This window comes from Syngnathus leptorhynchus, chromosome 20 (genome assembly GCF_054491065.1).
Source record: "Syngnathus leptorhynchus isolate UIUO chromosome 20, UIUO_Slep, whole genome shotgun sequence".
Taxonomy (NCBI): domain Eukaryota; kingdom Metazoa; phylum Chordata; class Actinopteri; order Syngnathiformes; family Syngnathidae; genus Syngnathus; species Syngnathus leptorhynchus.
Window position 1 is genome coordinate 1,160,907 of NC_141214.1, and position 19,229 is coordinate 1,180,135.

Here is a 19,229-nt window from a genome sequence, read left to right on the forward strand (position 1 = left end):
ATTTCATTTTTTTTCTAGGTGTGTGATTCATCAACGGCGTGCGAGATCAGTGGAGAATCAGGGCGAGGAATAAAAGGCAAATGGGAGAGGTTCTCAACAAAAGATAGTCCATGAAAAGATTAAGGGTGTAGTAACTGCTGATGTCAGCAGTGAAATCTCGTGCCTTTGTGTGTGTGCGCAATTTTGTATTTTTTTTTTTTCCCCCCATATCTTTGGGTGTACCGGCACTTAAGACGGGCGTGAGAGCAACAGATTGCATTCCTTCGCCATCAAAGATTGTCTAGCTTTGCCTTCATTATGTCTCCACACCTGAATCTATTTTAAATGAGCAACTGGAGTCATTTGAGTTTCATTTTGATTGATGGTCAAAAGGCGACAATAGGTCAAATAAGAAGCACAGTTTGGTCTGTGTGTGCATGCTTTTTTTATATAGACTTCCCTTTTTGAACAAAGCCATGTTTTTTTGGGTTTTTTTTTATGCCCCGTATTGTCATAACTGTTACTCTTTTGGTCAGAGTTTCATCGACTTGTTTTTGCACCAATCTTTTTGTGTGCTGTTTAGTTCCTGCGGGCGGGTCACAGTTCTTGATAAGCATCAGCTCTCGGGTGCATGCGTGTCGACGTGTTTTTCAACATTTTTGTCTTTTTTTTTTTTGAAGGACAGAGGAAATGAAAGCTCAGACTGAGGCCTCCAAGGCTTTTTGAACTATCTCTGTGTCCTCATGTATGTTTGCTGTATTCTTCAAAAAGTGTGCCAGGAAGTGATCCCAGCCTATTGCTACTACATTCACTGTTTTCTATTTGTGTGTTTTGTTGACGTTGTGTTTCTTCTGGCCTTTTGGGAGTGCTTAAGGGGATCACTTTTAAATACTACCAGTTATTAACACTGAGTTGTTAATGCAGGCACATTACAAAGGCTACAATGATCAATTGCAATCCTGCAGAATCCAATGAGAGGAAATGAATCCGGCCCGATCGATCCTTATTGGATGTTGTGTTGTTGCGCAATTTGCGTCCACCCTCAAATGATCACATCATTGCATGTTAACATTTTTTTTTGTCTATTTGAAATGAATTTATTCCCAGTTATTCCATTAGCGGAGGTCAGAGCATGTTTAACCAAGAGCTAATTCATCCACGCATACACCAACGAGAGTTTACGAGCGTGTGCGAGTGCGAGACATCCATATGGGTTGGACTATTGCTTGGCCTGTTTAGCCATAATTAATTACACCCGCTCATTGTGTTAGTCAGAGCTTTCCACACAGTTACCTCGAAGGTTGAATACCCTAAAGGTGCCACGAATTTCAATTTTGATAAATTACCGAAAGGATCAAGTATTATTACTATTATTATGAGTTTCAGTCCATCTGTTAGACGAGAACAAGGGCCGAGCGAACACGGTTAGCAACTCAGGCTAACCACGAGAGAAATGCATTTTATGAAAAAAAAAAGAGACGTGACCACACATGCTATATTTGATGACATTCACACACTCAGACAGCGTATGCTCTAAAGACCGTAGTGGGGGAAGCTTTGTCTGTGCTTTAGTGCATGTGTGTGTGTTTTGCAAAGTCAAAATCCAGACAAGAGTCCAGACTATTCAGTCTTATAAACTCTCAGGTCACAGATTATTGAAATAACAGAAGAGATGCATTGTCTGCACTCGTGCCTTGTGTTTCTGAAATACTCCCAAGTTGCTGAGGATAGTGATCTTTTGTGCGAGTGTTTATTGTGTACACACCGCATCTGACTTTTTGGACCGATACACAGTCATGGTAATGGCCGCTTCAGAGCTGTATTGTACATTAATGCTGATTTCATGCAGATCAATTGTGTCAATCAAGTGTTACCTTAAAACAGTACCTGTACCTTTCCGAGGTTAGTATCCGGACAAGCCAGACAGAGCAAAGTGAAATTGGCAGAACCGAAAGCGTGCCGAATGTTTGCGGGTGTGTGTGTGACGGATTAATTGAGAGCAATGGATGAAGGGTGGAGTGATATGAAGCGGGTCCATTGACAAAAGAAGCACAACTAGCGAGAGAGCAATTTAGTGGTTGAGTTTGATTCGAAAGGTCTTGAAAGTGCCCTCATTAGGCTTGACATTTATGATGACACTTTTGACACGCTGTTACTTCACGGTGCGGAGTTCCCGACCGACTCCACTAACTGGATGTCTCTGTATTTGTGTGCTCCTCGGAGGGGTACGCTTGTGCTGCGGAAGAACTTAGATGGTTCGCTTGGCTGGCTGGGTTGGGTTGGGTGCGTGGTTTTCCAAGAGATCAGTTGGTTCGCTCATTCACCGCCGTAGATGTTTGTATACATTTTTTTGTACACACCCAAGGCTCTTGAGTTTAAATAGCACAAGTCATATGTTTAAAAAAAAAAAAAAAACAACCTCGCTCGTGTCTGATTCCCATTACAGCTTGGCTTGGTTTCAGGAACGCATATGTTTTGTCTGTCTGGGCATGAAAGCGTACGCATTCATACACAGCGGCTTTTATTAACTTTTTGCTTCAAAGAGCGCTAAGTTGAAGTGACAAGCCAACGTAGCCACAAAGTCCCATCATTTGGGCATCATGTAATCACGCGTGACAATGACGTCTAAATAACTGCTTTGTACTTTTGCAGTCCAAGCTTTTTCCATGGCCAAAAGGTAGTTCCAGAAGCGGGGCGACACCTGTTCAGAAGTGCATTCTTGAAACAGGGCGGCTGTGAAGGCTAACGTGCCTGCCTGACTTTTTGGGTTGGAAGCAATTGTCGCTGTCCAATTTCAAGTGATGTGTCTGAGCGAAGCTTTGCATCTTGGTTAGGAGCTAAGTTTAGCTCGGGTTGTTAGTGGAAAAGAAGTCGGCAATTCAAATATAATGTAAAATGAGTTTTAGATTGTAATTTGCACATTTTTGAACAGGCAACAAAACAGCCTTGTTAACTGTATTTCTTTTTTTTTTTTTTGCTTTATCCTGCATGTTACTTAATAGTGCCATTTTTAATGACCGCCCTCAAATCTTTAGTCATAATTTTCTTCAGTTTGGTTCCCCTACTTTGTCACCAATCGGGGAAGTTGTAACGCTCATGTCAGCGTATCCCTCAGCGGTCGTCTCCAGGTCATTATCATCAATTTTAGATAATGGTCCCACCGGCTAATTCACGATGATGGAAACGATTAAGCGTCACATTCATCCTACCTGTCATATCGCGGGGGCGCTTAGCTTTGTTTTTTTTGTTTTTTTCAGAGGTGGGTTGGGTAATTGTAGCGAGGAGCAGTCGCTGACTGATATGCAGTGAAGTCGGTATGTTGTGGTGGCTTGCACCTAATTGCACTTGATCGTAATGGTTCCAGCCTGTGCATACAGCCTGCAGCCTGCGGATCGGCACAATCCAGTCTGAGTTCTGACCCTGATGTCAGGACCCAGAGCCACAATTACATTTTGGATATGTATCTTTCAACATTTGTTTTGTGTCGCATATACCTTCTAAAATCCGAGCCTTCCCGTAATTGGCACGCAAGAGGGACGTTAGCGACCAATTGCTTATGATTAAATTCACAGTTTTATGACCCTCATCTTAATGGACGTCCGTCGAGCGGCAGATGGAAACACACTTTGGCCACTCGTGAGCTCCTTTAAGTCGGGACTTTTTGCGTCATCGCTTCACCACAACGATGTCGTTTTCCACTTTGTGTGTGTGCATGTGTGTATGTGTGATGAATTCTGACTTGGGTGTGGTAAGCATCAGATGAGATTTTCCTCTGCTCCCTGCACTCTATCTCACACACACACACGCACACACACGCTCACACACACGTGCAGACTCTGTGCCAGGCTTGGTTGAGGCGTGGGCCCCGGCAGACATAAATTACTTTATTTTAATAGTTGCGTGGCTAAGAAAGAGAGGAGAAGACTGTTATACAGTCTTTTTGTCTGTATCTCTCTTTGATTACATTGACCCATTTTGCAATATGGGAGCTTATGTATAATTCAGCCTGCAGTCCATTCGTATGCATGCGTCTTGGTGGTGGTGGCTTTTCTTGTCACGTGCAAACATAATCACACTTTGGCTTAGCTGCTGTTTTTGATTAGTTACACAGATATATCTGAGAAAGGCTTTAGTATGACACATTGGTGGAGTTGGCCATTATTATTTTTTTAAGTTGGTTGGAGATGATTTGTCCATACCGTTCCTATTTCTGTCCTGTTGTGTCGTGCATGTTTTGCACAGTATGGTATTGTTTGTTCCCCACCCTTGTTGTCCACAAATAGAAGTAACACGCTACTTTGTTCCATTTTCTCAGCGATGGTAAGGAAGAAGAATCCCCCTATCCGCAGTGTGGGAGGCGAGGAGGAGGAGGAGGAGGAAGAGGGGAGGAGGCCGGCGGGCGAGGAGGAGGAGGACGGCGAGGAAGACGAGGGGCGCGTGGGAGCCGAGGCCGACCGAATAAGTCGCCCCTCCGAGCCCGAGGAGCGGGTTCGGGGCGATGAGGAGCCCGACGAGGAGGAGGAGGAGGAGGAGGAAGGAGAAAGTGAGTGCATTTCCTCGTCTCTCTCGCCCTCATCCGTCGGCAACAAGGAGCGAGGCGGGAGGAGGGGAGGAGGCGGCGGAGGTAGGCCTTCGCGAGGAGGACTCAAAGCGGCCGAGTCGGATCCCGAAGACAAAGCGGGCAAAGGCCATCACCCCGGTTCGGACGCCGGCAGGGCGGAGTCGGCCCCGGACACACCGCCGCTCTCCTCCAGCCCCTCCCCCAAGCTGCAGGACTTCAAGTGCAATGTGTGCGGTTACGGTTACTATGGCAACGACCCCTCCGACCTGGTGAAGCACTTTAGGAAGTATCACCTCGGCCTGCACAACCGCACACGGCAGGACGCTGCCCTCGACACACACATCCTGGCTCTCCACAACATGGCGCCCCCGCACACACCTCTAGGTAACTCCTAGCTTGGCTCGTTTTGCACCCTCTTTGTGCCGAGTGCTCGTAAACGACACAAAGTAGAAAGTAAAACAGTGTGTCCGTGGGGTTTGTCGATGGAAGGCTACTTGATTGAAAATGTCCCCCCTCCCAAAACAGGGCCGCCTTCCCTGCCACATCCGAGGCATCGCGAACATTCATTTATTCACCTGTGACTTTTCAGACACAACTCACAGAAGCGGGACACTCCCCTCCCCGACACAAATTAAAGGCATGGCATTTAACTTTAAGCGACATGAATCCAACCGCTATTTGGCATTTTCCACAACTCACATTTTTGTTCCTGGCCGTCCGAGTCCCACAACCTTTGCAGTTCTGACTCCTCCGTCCATCCTTGTTTGTTGTCACAGTCGCGCAGGGAGGAGAAGGGCCAAGGAACCAAACCAAAGAGTCTGGCGGGGGCAGGCCGGAGCTCCACCATCAGCAACACAGGACCGTGATGATGAACGGCACTTATGACATCCAGGTGAGTACACCTGAACAAAGCCAAGTTAGATTTATCATGTGTGCAGGAAATTTCCTTCCCGTCTGTAGTGGCACAAACGCACCTTCACAGAGTTATAAATAGAAAATCCAGGCCTGTTTATGAAGAAAAAGTTGTACATTAATAAAAAAAAAAAAAAGAAATGAAAGGAATCTCTTTTCTTTTTCCCTTGTTGTTTCTTCTCGCACTCTGGCTCTCTCCCGCACGTGTTTGGAAAGTTCCATGCTGTCATTTGCTAAGACGGGATTCCCGGTGAGCCAGTGAGATTTTAGCGGATGATAGCGATAGGCGGAAAAAAAATGTCAAGGTCTGATGAAGGGTTACTTAAGGAGCCTTTGAAACACCGGTCGATGCCGTGAAGCAGCTGTCAGACACATTTAACACAGCTTTTACGTTTTTTTTTTTTATAGTATCAGATAAAGTTCTCGATTCTAATGCTACGCTCAGTTTTGCCATGTAAGAAAACACGTTTGGTTAAAAAAAAAAACAAATCCTTCGGGTCGAGCAAAAAACATGATGTCATATTTCTGGCTTTTAAATTCCAAATCCTAACACTACATCTGGATTTTCCAAGAGGCTTTCTTTTGCATTGACAAATTGCCGCCGCCGGACGGACCGCCTAGCGTCCGCCTGAGACGGCAGATCTGCTCGGAGATAAATCCACGTCGTACGGTAGTAATGTCATTGTAAGCCCCTGCGCTCCCGATCCGGCCTGCAGCAGCACGTTATAATCACCTACAGTCTACGGGGCCAGCCTAATAAAAAACAGATGGGCGTCAGGTTTCCTTGCCTCATCCCGTGGAAATATATCTTAGCGCTTCGCTTAGTTAAAGTTGCAGCAGCATTTCATTGCATGTACAACGTGCTTTTTCTTTCAACAGGTGACGTTGGCCGGCACGCTGATCGGAATCGGCCGCAAGACCTCCGATTGTCAGGGCAACACAAAGTACTTCCGCTGCAAATTCTGCAACTTCACCTATATGGGGAGCAATTCGGTAGAACTGGAGCAGCACTTCCTGTCCTCGCATCCCAACAAAGTCAAGACGCCGCCGGCCACGCCCCTCCTGAACAACGACAGCCAGAGCAAAGGGAGGAGTCCGATAGTGGACGGGGCCGAGCGAGTGGCGGTCAGAACGGAGGACGACTCCCTGGTGGGGTATTCCGTCCCCGTCCGGGCCGATTCGGCGGGCTGGCCGATGGAGGCGGCGGCGCAGGCGTACTACTGGTGCAAGTTCTGCAGCTGGAGCTGCGAGTGGTCTGGGGGCTCGGCCAAGCTCTTGGAGCACTTTGAGCAGCGGCACAGGATGAACACGGCGAGCCCCAACGACTCCAGAAGGGAAGGCGAAAGAGACCGCGCCTCGGCCAAAAACCGCACCGATCTGTCCTCCGCCGCCAACCAAGGTAATTTCAATCAAAATTCAAAAATGGTACTGTAGACCCCTGAATCACACGCCAGTCCAATCAAGCTCTTGATGGGCCGCCAATCAATGGTCTTGTTTTCCAGGCGACCCGAACAGCGGTGACGCCGAGGCCGTGGTCACCAGCTACAACTGCCAGCTGTGCGACTTCCGCTACTCCATGGCGCACGCCGCCGACGTGATCGTGGTGGCGCCGTTATTGCTGCATTACCAGCACAATCACTCCATCCATCGATGTTGCATCCAGCACTGCATCTACTGTCCGCAGGGCCTCTGTCAGCCGCACAAGCACTTAGGAGAGGTGAGTTCTCAAAATGGGTGATGGCGTCTTTAGGATCAGAACGCACACGGTTCTTCCATTTTCAAATACTTACCGGCAATCGCCCCCTCTCTGAACAGGTGTCCCATCCCTTTGCGTGCCGGAAGCCCACCTGTCCAAAATGTTGTGCCAAATTCCCGCCGTCCAGCAAACAACAAGACGCGGGCGGGTCCACGCCTCCCCCTCATCCCCGAAGCGACCCTAGTGTGACGTCAGCTTCGACGGTTCATCCTGCCTACCCCGTTGCTTCACAAGGTAATTCGTTTGAGTAACTCCGAATCGAGTAGAATAAGCGGGAAGGTAAACGATGAATGTGATGGCGCGTCCTCAGGCGTCACCCACCTGTGCGACCAGTGCGCCTTCGCCACCGCCGACATCGACGTGCTGCTGCAGCACTACGACGGCTGCCACAGCCTGATCAACCTGAAGGGGGCGCCGGCGCACGTTAAGGCCGAGGTACAGGATGGCGGCGGGCCGGGCAAAGAGGCGGGCCGGGAGTATTCGTGTACCAAGTGTCACTTCATCACCGAGGTGGAGGAGGAGTTCTTCAGACACTACAGGTGAACTCATGATGTCACGTCTGGGTATTGATGAATTCTTCACAGTGCATTGCTGCTTAGTGTGAATTTTCTCATGATTTTTTGTTTATCTGTGGATCTGTGCAGACGTGTCCACGCGTGCTGCCGCTGTCGCCACTGCGACTTCACGGCGCCCGATTCCTCGGCGCTCCTCGACCATTTCAACTCGGCCCACTGTCAAGACGCCTCGCTGTCGGCGACCTTGCTGACACCGTCCCTGACGCCGTCGGCCAACGGCTGCTCGGCGCCCTCCACCTTGGCCATCAAGGAGGAGAGCAAGGGGGATCTTCGGCTCCTCTACTCGCTGGCGCCGCCCGAGGGACGTCTGGCCGAGGGGGGCCGCGAGGAAATGGTCAAGAGCGAGGGCGGCGAGGAGAAGGAGAGAGAGCGCGAGAAAGGCTGGGTGCTCGGTGAGACGAGAGGCGGCGAGCAGGCCCACGGTCTCCTGTGGGTGCCCAAGGAGCGCATGGGACCCGAGCCCTCCCTATTCCCCTCACCGTTATCCGTGGCCTTCGTTTCCACCAACCACGAGGCGACCTCGCAGCAGAAGCGCGGCGGCGGCGTGGCCTCGCCCAGCATGGTCTACCTTGGAGATACCAAGTCGTTTTTGGCCGACGCAAAGCTCTACGGCGGAGGAGGGCGGCCGGGCGGAGGAGCCGCCCCCGGCGGTGGGGAGAAAATCAGCCAGATGCCATCTCAGTCTCAGCAGTACGCAGGAGGAGGGAGCGGAGGAGCTCAGGAAGTGAAAGGAGGAGCTGCTAAAGAGGAATCCCAGTCGCTGCTACGGGTAAGGTGCAACACAAGCACACCCCCCCCCCCTCCAAAAAACAGTCCTTTTATACTCCTGTCCATCATGCCACACACTCATTTCAACCCCCCCCACCTTTCTACTTAAACAGTTTAATTGTAGCGTGCTCGCTCCATGGCTGCACTGTCCACATAGCAACACATCCAACCTGCACTTAACCCTGGTCATTTAAATTCCCCAATATTTCAATTCAAATGTTTTTTTCTAAATGACTAAATGTATTCTTAAAAATGTACCATACATTCAGATTATTTACAGCAATAATGCCTATTTGTTATATGTTTTCAATATTCAAATTTTATTATTGCTTCATGGTATATCTATTTTTTCTTTCTTTCAAAGTGACCAAATAAGGTTCCTTACCCAAAGAGCAAAATTTGCTTCCTTGCATCACCCCCGCAGTGATTATCTTGGATTTAGTACACCATCATCCCCAATTGGACAATGTCACGCGGTCGCCTTAGTGATGACGCAAAGGTAAACTTTGACAGTTCCCATGGCAACCCGCCCGTCAAGTTCCACTTTTCCAGATGGGGTGGGTTGGTTTGGAAGGGGGCTCTCGATTCGCAAGTGATGTCATAGGCTGGCAGTCGTGAGATTAGCGGTCACAAATCTTATTGGCTATGATTGCATGTATTTTGCGTGTGGGTGGATGGATATGAAGTCATTGCACCGACACGTCTCCATCCTAATGGCAAAAGTGAGTGTGTGTGTGTGAATGGAGCTCGTGGGGTGCCTGAGAACATATCACTGTGTACGAATACACTGTACTGGCTCGCTTATTATGAAGTGTGTGTGCCCGTCCGCGCGTGTGTGCGTGCGGGATGCGTTGGCAACCACTTGGCAGACAGACAGGCAGGCAGGGTGTGTCGGCAAGGAGCTTTACTCATTTTCTCGGGTGGGGCAAAAAGAAAGGGAAGAACATTTAGATGAGAAGAATCGAGGCGAGTCGTTAAAGAGAGAAAAATTAACCCATTCGGAGGTATTTTTCTCTTGGTGACACTGACTATTTTTGCCGTTTTATATTTTGAGATGATACTCTTAAATCCAAAGAAACTGTGAAACTTAATATGGTAATATTACAATCCACTCTCAGTATGATGTAAATCTTTTTTTTTTTTGCAAACTCAAATAATAAATATGGTTTCCTTCAATGTCAATCACAACTTTTATTTTATTTAGTAAGTGTACTCGTTTGTTTGTGTGTGTATGAAGGCGGCAAAACAAACACTGCGAACGTAACATTAATTTAATCGTGCAGTAAGTGATCATACTTTATTGCTTTTAGCTTCAACACAATATTTACTCTACGTTTCCATGGCGTTCACACACACAAAAGCACACTTCACGCCGCATACGCATTCATGCAGAGCCGCTGTTGACTCATCATTTTGACTCATCGTCGTCAGGCAGGGCAAAGGAACGGCATGAATATTGCATTATTTTGAATATTTTGTTTCTTTGCTCAAACCTCCCCCCAAAATAATACCAATCGCCATGGCAACACCCAGGAAACTACCACCAAGCTTGACATGCACGTATTTTTCTTCTTTCTATCATGCGCTACTGTCAAATGATGTTATTTTTGCACGAGGGAGGGAGGGAAGGAAGGAGGGAGGGGGAGCCTTGGATCAAGCTCAACTGCAAAGAAAGGCCGATAATGATGCATGACAAGATGAAAAGCAGCAAAAGTCATATTTCATTGAAACATGCAAACATTTTTTTTCCGCACGTCCCTGCGCACGTCTCATACGTTTATTCCCCAGTCGCCGCATCGACCCACCTCTTTCTTCCATTTCCTCAGCTCACCTGACAGAGCCAAATCAATAATCGGCAACGACAAGTCCCAGCAAAGAAGAAAAGGCTTAGAGGGCCGGATGCTGGCTGGTGAAACATTACGTCGTCGAGACAGTCCGCCTCCAATTGCGTCGTGATTTATTACACCCACTGTGACTTTCTGCTTCTTTGACTGACTCAATCATTTGTTTCCAGTAGACACGTTAGCAAAGAGCAGCGACAACTTTCATACAAGCCCCATTGTCTTGAAGATTTAGGCATCATTAAGTCAAAATTTGATTCCTGCCAGAAAGGGGTTCAGCAACATCTACCCAGATACGTGGCTGCCTGTGCTTTCGGCACATCAGAGGGAACTTTCATTAAAGTTCTTTTCGTTTACATTTCTGCCTGACAAAGCTAATTATGTAAAAAAAAAAAAAAAAAAAAGACAGACACCGAGTTGTATTTTACATAAAGTTCTCATTACTTTGCGTTCCATTTCCCCTCCTCTGTGTTGCATAAATCCATGTGTGTGTATCCATCTGCGCGACTGAGCCTTCCTCCGCTTGTGTACTTAATTATGTGCGTTGTGTCCTCGCATTTGCATTCCATCTGCGCGTGTGTGTGTTTTGTAAGGAAATTAAAGCTTGAATTGAAGTTATTTTCCGTGCTGATAATTTAACATCCCCTTATATCCGCTACAGGAAATTGTGGAGCTTATGCCTGTCTGTGTTTGTGTGTCTGTGTGTGTACGTGTTTAACGTCTATACTCAAGTGATTTAGCTCCAAATGATGCAAATTTACAGTATTTCAAAAGTTAAAAGTCTCTTCAATCCAGAGTGGCTGCAAATTGTCACAACCTTGGCTTGTCCTAAAGTGACAGTTGTTAACTTCACCATTCTGTAATAAGGCTCAAACAAAACCATGCGTTTTATTTTATCAGCAATGTAAATTGACTTTAAAACCCGCGGGACTTGGCTCTTGTCTGCTTTTTACTCTTGCTTCTTCCCAGCAGGTTGCTATGGTGATGCTTTCAGTTTTGCCCAGTCCTTGAGCGAACCTCTTGTTTGCCGCAGGGCAGCTTGGAAATGGTGTTTCGGTGGCTACGCTCGGTGGCTACAGTTGTGCTCCGAGTTTCCTTTGCTAGGTCTATTCTCGGGCCTTTTGTTCAGCTGGTCCCTTGCTTGCCCTCCGCGGCGCTGCTGGGAATACCTCCTTTCGGGAAACACATTAAACTTAGCATCTCTTCTGACTCGTCCTATTTATGAGGCATATACCGCAGTTGTCGGGAGCCCAACTTTTTCTGAAACGGCGTCTAATTACAACGTGGCGGTTCGCATCTCACAGTATCGGTCGTGGAGTAGAATGAGTTTGACGTGCGTCTAACACCCGTGTCACGTCGCCGCTGGCGCCCGGCCCGAGAGCCACGACGGAGGCCCGGGCCGGGCGCCATGACACAGATGTTCCGCCCCGGCCGCCGGCGCGCCGACCAGGTGTTTTTCATCGCGTCGCCACGGCAACGCTCAAACACAGCGGTCACTTTAGCTCCTTGCTGTAATTTAGGCGTTTACATCAATTACTGTTACAATCAGCTACAGTGCACATGTGTTCTTTTAGTACGGCTTTCATTTTTTTTTTGTGCCCTCGCCTCAGCGTTGTTCGTCCCTCGCTCTCTTTCTTTGTGTGTAGGGCAGGAGCGCTTCACCACAGGCTTGTGTGTGTGTGTGTGCGTGTGTGTTTCACACATGGAACCAATATTGAGGCCAGATGTTCATTTTGCTACAACAAGACCTCTACACGCAATATTAGCCAGCTCCACACACACATGCGCAGGCGCTACATGGCATGCTGGCAGCACTTGTGTAATTAGGAAGCTGATTGGTTCGATTAAATGTCCATCTGACCCCTGACCGATAGCTAATTTGACACCCCCCGATCCTGCCTTTCCACCGTATTTTCTCTTGACAAGACGTCCTTTTGCACAATTTGTTGCGAGGTAACATTCCAGAAATTGATTCTTTTAGCAAGGTTTTTTTTGTTTTTTTTTTACCTTTTTATGTTGAAATGTAGCAATAAATACCTCCACTTTCCGCATTTGCATGGGCTGTCACGACATAATTGGGAAAACAACCGCAGTGCTCGCTAAAAAAAAAAAGCTGTGTCAGCTACAAATTATCGCTCATCTGCTGTCTTGCAGCCCTCAAAGGGTTTGTCACAAATTGCTACGAAGATGAGACTTTTGATCTGGGAAAAAAAAAAAAACCACAACAATGCAGGCTCAAGCCATCATGTTGACACGCTGATCCACTTCTCTTGGGCCGCACCCTGACCCCCCACGTGTGTTTGTGAGCGAGCGATACCATGGCAACCCTGGCCATTCAAGGCCCGCTTGGCAAGGTTGCAGCACTGCCCTGGTCACATGCACATGCACTCCCATTTTCACTCTAGCGCACGCTAAGAGGCGCGCACATTTGATACGATGTGAAAGCTTTTTCTCCCCTCGGCGTTTTCCCGAACTAGTACTCCTGCCCCCTCCTCCTCCGCATCCCCTGTGAGGTCTTCACTCATTAGGAATTCTTGCCTGTGTGAGAAGTGTGTTTATGAATTCTGCTCCATGGGCGCGATGCAGCTTGTATACCCTGATTCTCCCCAAAGACCATTTCGCTTTTTTCTTCTCCCACTTTCTATTCTCTTCGGCGCAACAGGATCACACGTTTTTTTTGTTTTTTTTTACATGAAATATATTGTATTGCGCTTCAGAGGCATGCACTGAGGGAATTTATGAAGGATGGAATCTTCTCGCATTGAAAGAATTGATGAAAGCTGTTGAAGTTATTCCAGGTGCACAGAATGGTTGTTTGGTGACATTGGAAAAGGATCGTGGACAAAGTTGATTCTTCACCAATGCTAGGAAAGAAATTTGCATTTTTTTCTTTTTATGAAGAGTAAACTGCTTAATAAAATTGCGGCCATTCGATATTTTCAGAGTATGAGCTCGGTTCATTTGGACGCCGATCATTGGTAAATATTTTTTTTGTTTGTCTTTGATGAAAAAGATATGAGCGTGTTGCCATCTGTGGGCTGTGCGTGAATAATGACGCGTTTAGTCGTTAGAATGGCGCCTTAGCTTGCTCCCGATTTTGCGTCGTTTTTCAAAGCCTTGTCATCGCCGCAGATGTTTGGCGTCGGAGCTACAGACGCATACAAACACACGCTGATCTACACTTTGCGCAAACGTTCATGCGGTGAAATCCCGGAGCTCCAGCTATCCCGTTCCTTAACGGCCCAGGTGCAATGGAACCATGGCTACGTGCCCTTTATGCTCTGCGAGTGTGTGTGTATTCATAACTACTGTGCTTGCATGTCCTTGAACATTTCTTTTTCAAATTGTTGCGGCCCGCCCAGATATCTTGACAGACCAAGTTTGGCTGCGCCTCTTAAAGTCTTTATGTTCCCCATTAGTGGAATCCATAGCGATGCTATTCTTTCATTATTCTATTGGAGGTGCTTTGTCTTGCACTACACGTTGAGATAAAACGCTTCTAAATAGGCACGACCCCCCCCCCCCATTTGCCCTCGTAAGAAGAGCCGCATTATTCCTTTAATCTCCATGGCTCAGTGATCAAGAACAAGTCTCTCAGCCTTAAGTCTTTTTAGCGTTACTGTTAGAATACATATCGTGGCTGTTCAATGACAAGCTCGTATGTCACATTGTTTTTTTTTTTTTCCCCTCTCTAAAGAGTAACTGTCTGAGCTACATCCATGCAGATATTGTAGAAATTATAATTGTTTCTAGTGTACCTTTCCAGACTTTTAAGGACACTGTTGCGTAACTCTGCAGCATTGTATGCCATGGAACAATGCCTTTGAAACGGAATAGAACTCAGTCTTCAAAATAAAGTGAATTTTGGACGAGGTATGACTCAACTTTTTTAAAAGGCACTCTAAGTATTCAAGAAATAATGGAAGAATGCAAAAAAAATCATCATAACGGTGCGGCGGAAACTGTGAGGCCTCTGAGCATGGCGTGCAAAGCACATGTGGAGGATCATGGTTCTCCAAAGCCCTCTGTTTTGCACCAGCGCCAGGATGCCAGTGTTCTATTAGCTGGAGACCACCGCCAGTGAGGCGCTAATCAAACAACGATGGGAGAAGACAATAAAGACAGAAGGAAGATGGGGGAGGGGAGGGCGAGCGAGCAAACGGGGCAACACAGAGCCATAGTGTGAGTGAGTTGGCAGCCGCTGCCAAGTTGTGAGTGGGGTTAAGCATCACCACAAGAACAACCTAATAAGGTCGGAAACACGCTAGGCAAGCTTTCACTTAGTGACTCGCTTCTGCCCTCCTGCGAGCAAAAACGAACGCTTTTGCCGTTGTTTGGCCTTTGACGGCCAGCATTTGCAAGTCGGGACGCTTCCCACCCCTACGCAATCATCGCCCAGTCACTCAGCGCTAAGACGCTCCAGATGTGAAGCAGCCTCACCTGGTGCGCTTCCAAAGCAAAATTTGACGGATTGAGGCACAAAAATGTCCCCTCAAAACTTCTTTGTCTTACTCCAAAAGCAAAGTGGAAAACATTCATTTCTCATTCAGCGTGGTTAAGGCAGAGCTGACATTTGTAAACAGATTTAAAGCGGTTTGAGGTGATGCACCGCGAGGTTCCCCATGATTCCCTCCAATCTGTTTAAACGTTATTAAGGCTCACATCTTGTACCTGTTAGGCCTCGTAATAAGGCGCAAATCACATTGTATGGGCTCAGCCAATAAGTCCTGATCCACTTTTGGCACTCGCGGTCCACCAGTTCATTTATTTTTCCCTTTGTAATCACGTTTGGTCACGCAAATGCCTCTGCGTCAGTGCGGCCGTGCGTTTCTGCATCTGTTTGTCCGTCCGATCCATAGATTCCCTCGAATCTATTTTTAGCGTTTTTCCCAGCGGGATTCCTTCTAAAATGCGTCTCTGTATTTGAATGCGAGGGAGGTCCAAAAAAGGTCGCGGTGAAAGAATCACTTTTGAGCCGCTCGCAAGGAAGACTAAGTGAGGAATGAAAGCGGACAACCCTGCCTGCTAAGTAACCGGAGAAGCCCAAAAAATGAAACTTCCAGACAGTAAAATAAAATCACACAAATAGTCTCCTGTCTCTTGACATGAAGCCTTGTGGAAAACCAAATGAATAATGGGAGATGGAGGATAAGTTTCCCCCGAGCGCCACAGCTAGCTTTCTCTCCGGCAAAGACCATAGATGAAAAGCTGATAGGAAGAATGACGGGGACTTGTTGCACTTTTTTTTGTTGTTGCCGACATTAACATGAGTCTCTCCTGATGTAAGACACATGTTCTGGTCTCGGCGGCGTGTCGGCGGCTTTTTAAACCAACTTTATCACTCCATCAGCCTGCAGACAAGGAAGCGATTCATCGAGCGTGTTAATAAAACCTTTTGGAATGTCAGACATCAGTTGATTTGCTCTATAGATCTATATTCCTTTTTTAAATTTAGGGCAGTTTTTCCAGAATCGGGATCTGCCATGTTGAATTTTCAAATAATCCACCAGTTAATATTTAATAGAGTGTAATTCCAAATAAAGGATTTCCGCCCTTGATAGATGTCTCCTTTCATCTGTGGTGGAGCAAATACAGTACATGCCCCGGGCAGATGAAAACAAAATTGTATCCGCCTGATGTGAATTGATAGAAAAAGCCAAGCATTAGGGGGGATTTTCACCCTGTATTCCAACTTCTTCTACAGCAAAATGAAGTTCTTACGGTTTGGGCGCCATAGCAACTACAACCTGTTTATTGTCGCTTGACTAAACTACAGTAAAATTGGGCTTTATTTGGGATTAGACATTTTTTTCTTTGCAGTTATTAACATTCTAAATTTGGCTTTCTCGAGCTTGCTTTTAAATCTTATTTAAAGCAGGAACAGAGCAAGCTAGCTGTGAAGATGAAGTCGTAAAGGAAGCATAAAAAATAAACCGCGTTCCAAAAACATTTGAGTAGCTGTTTCTGAAACTATTCCGTCCTTTCAAAGCCCATTCAATAGGACAGCTAGAACATTTTCTTTGTAAGAGAATGCCTGATTTCCATCTTTTTTCATAATTAGGACATAAACAATCCAGGCAAGCAACAAAAGTAGCACCAGTGGCATTTTGTATTGCTTTGATTTTATCTGATGATCCTCTTAGAGGCTGTTTAAATGCTGCCAGATGTTCTCTTAGCACCTGGTAATTTATTTTAATACGCGGCTGATATTCACAAAAATCCCACTTCTCTGTCCTACCCTGTTTGGAATGTTCTTCTCCATTTCACAGAGAGCGGACAAAAGATCGTCTCGCTATAAATTCACCAATCGATGAAAGAATCACAAATATTGTCGGCCGCAGTCACCTTAAGTGTAGCTACAATAGTGGAACGCTTGCATTGAACTCACACAAAGTTTCATCTCCATTTAGATTCTTTGGCCGGTGTGTGTGTGTGTGTGTGTGTGTGTGTGTGTGTGTGTGTGTGTGTGTGTGTGTGTGTGTGTGTGTGTGTGTGTGCGCGCGCGCGTGGTCATCCGTAGAGTTGGATTAAGTCAAGTGTGTGCGAGTTCTTGATAGTATGTTAGGGCTAGCAGATGGACTTTTGGGAAATGAACGCATTTTACTTATTGATACCATTTGATTAAAAGGCATTTGTAGCTGTCTTTTGTGTATTTGAGTGTGCGTGTGTGTGTGTGTTTAGGTATAATGACAAATAGAATAGAGGGGATCGGAGCAATCAGGTTTGAATGATTACTATGGGAGCGAGGGAGCGAAAGAGCGAGTGAGAGGCTTTGGGCTTGGCTAATTCTAACGCGGCGATACAATAACAAGAATATTGCATCAGTTGTCTATCAGATCTTTTATTTATCATTCTTGAACCGCAGCGCCTCATTTCATTCCGTCCCCATCTCCCTCCATCATTTGCTGCCTTTCAGTCTTGTCAAGGCGGCCGCATCAGTGCCAATAATTACAGCCTTTGTTTGCGATACGGCCTTGGCAGCGTACCCCCCCCCCCCTCTCCCTTCCTCGCTCAGCCGTATAAACTCTTCGGGAGAGAGGGAGAAAGTTTCGAGTCGCAAGCCAGCAAAAACGTCATTGCTATTTAGTGCATCCTTTATGTTGTCAACGCTTTTATGACCCTTCTTCGTCATTTACTGTAACTGCAAGCTTTTTTTTTTTTTTCCCCTCACAGAGGTTGGATGCGATGTTATGTTGGAGTTTATTATAGTGAAAAGTGTTTTCATTAATAGTAACAATTGAGATTCTCTTTGAGATGGTGTGGGGATGCCAAGAGACGCAAAGTCGAGATTCGAAAGCAAACCTGGATGAAGGCGATAAATTCTCACTTTATGGTGAAAAATATAAACAAAATCAAATCTCAACCGGGTAGTTTTCCTTGAAATAAATTGTGTTTGTCATTTGGACTCATTAGATCACCGGAGGTATTTTGGGGGGATTACAAGTGATTTTGAAATGGGACTCCCCAGAAGAGTGTCTGTGCACGAGTTTGTGTGTTGTAAAAAAAAAAAAGACAAGGAGTGTCTACATATGTTCCAGCACAGATTCCAGCCTCATAAATCACTTCAACTGGTGTTCAACAGTCAATCTCTTTCTCTTCCGCACTCTCTCTCTCTCTCTTTTTTTTTTTGTCGTTCTCACTGCCAACAGGGAGATTTGTGCTCTGTGTCTGTCGTACAGGATTAGTGAACAGACAAAGAGAACAGAAGGAAAGAATGAGGGAGGGAAGGAAAGTTAAGAGGGGAAGGAGAGAAAAATACGATTCCCCGAAATCATACTGCTGCCTCCATTTTGTGTGTTATCTGTTCTCATGTGCCCGGATGTCATCCAGATGTGCAGTGAGCTACTTTTGCTCTGCAAGTCCTGTGGAGTCGTAGTCCGGCAATTTATTGCCGCGTCGCTTGAGAGCCAACAAGCTAACCCTAACACTTGTCTGTTCGCGTCTAGAATGTGCAACTCCTCATTTTTATTCGAACACATTTGTAATTGTCACAGCAAATTTGAAATAACAATCAATCCATTTTTTGGGGCAAAGTCAGAGTTGTCGTTTGAAATCTAGCTTTATGTCTTCAGCCACTAGAGGGTGCATCATCATTATTTAGAAAGTGGTGACTGAAGCCACTTTGGCGCTGCCTACGAAAGCTGTCAAAGTTCTATTTTCAGAAGTTCTATCAGATGATGAGACCTGTGTTCTGTTACGGCTCGAATGCAAACCTCGGTGAGAAGACGCGAAGCCACACAGAGGAAATTGAATGTGTGTTCTTTACATTTGCAGCGCCGTGTGGTTACTTTTAATATCATCCCGTCTGCCCTCTGTTACGTTTCTGTGGGTCAGCTTGTGTTCCAAGTGATGGCTATCTGTCCTCTTTGCTCCTCGCCAACCTGCAGTGGCCCCCATTGTTTGTGTTTGTTTCCTCCGTGTGGAAGAGATGAGAGAGGTGATATCGCAAGAGGATAAAATCATGAAAGTAAAGCATTAGAAATAAGGGATGAATCACAGCTTTTCCAGTCGGTCTCTCGTTCGGAAAGGAAATCGGACTACTTTTATCAGTCACCTGGAAAATAACCAATCAATTCTGAGTCATTAGTTTGGGTGATTTTTGCAATGTCGCCCACCAAGGGCATCATTTGGATTCAAAGTTTGTAGCGTCTTTGACACCGGCCAATTCAGCTGGCGTTTTCCCGGCTCGCCGTCAAGAACTTTTTACCGTTGAGCCTCTCGGCAACAACGCAACTCGGGTCGCTACGTATCGGGCCCATGTGACCCACCTCTCGCCATACCTTCTGTTCATTCTCATGACAACAACATCTCTTTGAAGAGTCTCTGTGATCACACGC

At 46.5% G+C, this 19,229-nt stretch overlaps 1 protein-coding gene across 8 annotated transcripts in view; it reads left to right on the forward strand.

Annotated features, from left to right (window-relative positions):
- Window positions 1-19,229, forward strand: part of trps1 (trichorhinophalangeal syndrome I) — a 95,308-nt gene that overhangs the window by 65,525 nt on the left and 10,554 nt on the right. For 6 of the 8 annotated variants that reach the window (XM_085900204.1, XM_085900206.1, XM_085900209.1 and 3 more), the window contains 7 exons: window positions 4,295-4,924; window positions 5,317-5,432; window positions 6,332-6,851; window positions 6,955-7,169; window positions 7,268-7,442; window positions 7,519-7,747; window positions 7,853-8,552. In XM_085900204.1, coding sequence (XP_085756330.1) covers window positions 4,295-4,924; window positions 5,317-5,432; window positions 6,332-6,851; window positions 6,955-7,169; window positions 7,268-7,442; window positions 7,519-7,747; window positions 7,853-8,552 — 2,585 coding nt within the window. Of the gene's footprint in view, window positions 1-3,014; window positions 3,108-3,236; window positions 3,294-3,347; window positions 3,616-4,294; window positions 4,925-5,316; window positions 5,433-6,331; window positions 6,852-6,954; window positions 7,170-7,267; window positions 7,443-7,518; window positions 7,748-7,852; window positions 8,553-19,229 lie in introns of those variants that run through there. The other 2 variants (XM_085900212.1, XM_085900211.1) reach the window with 2 other exon arrangements.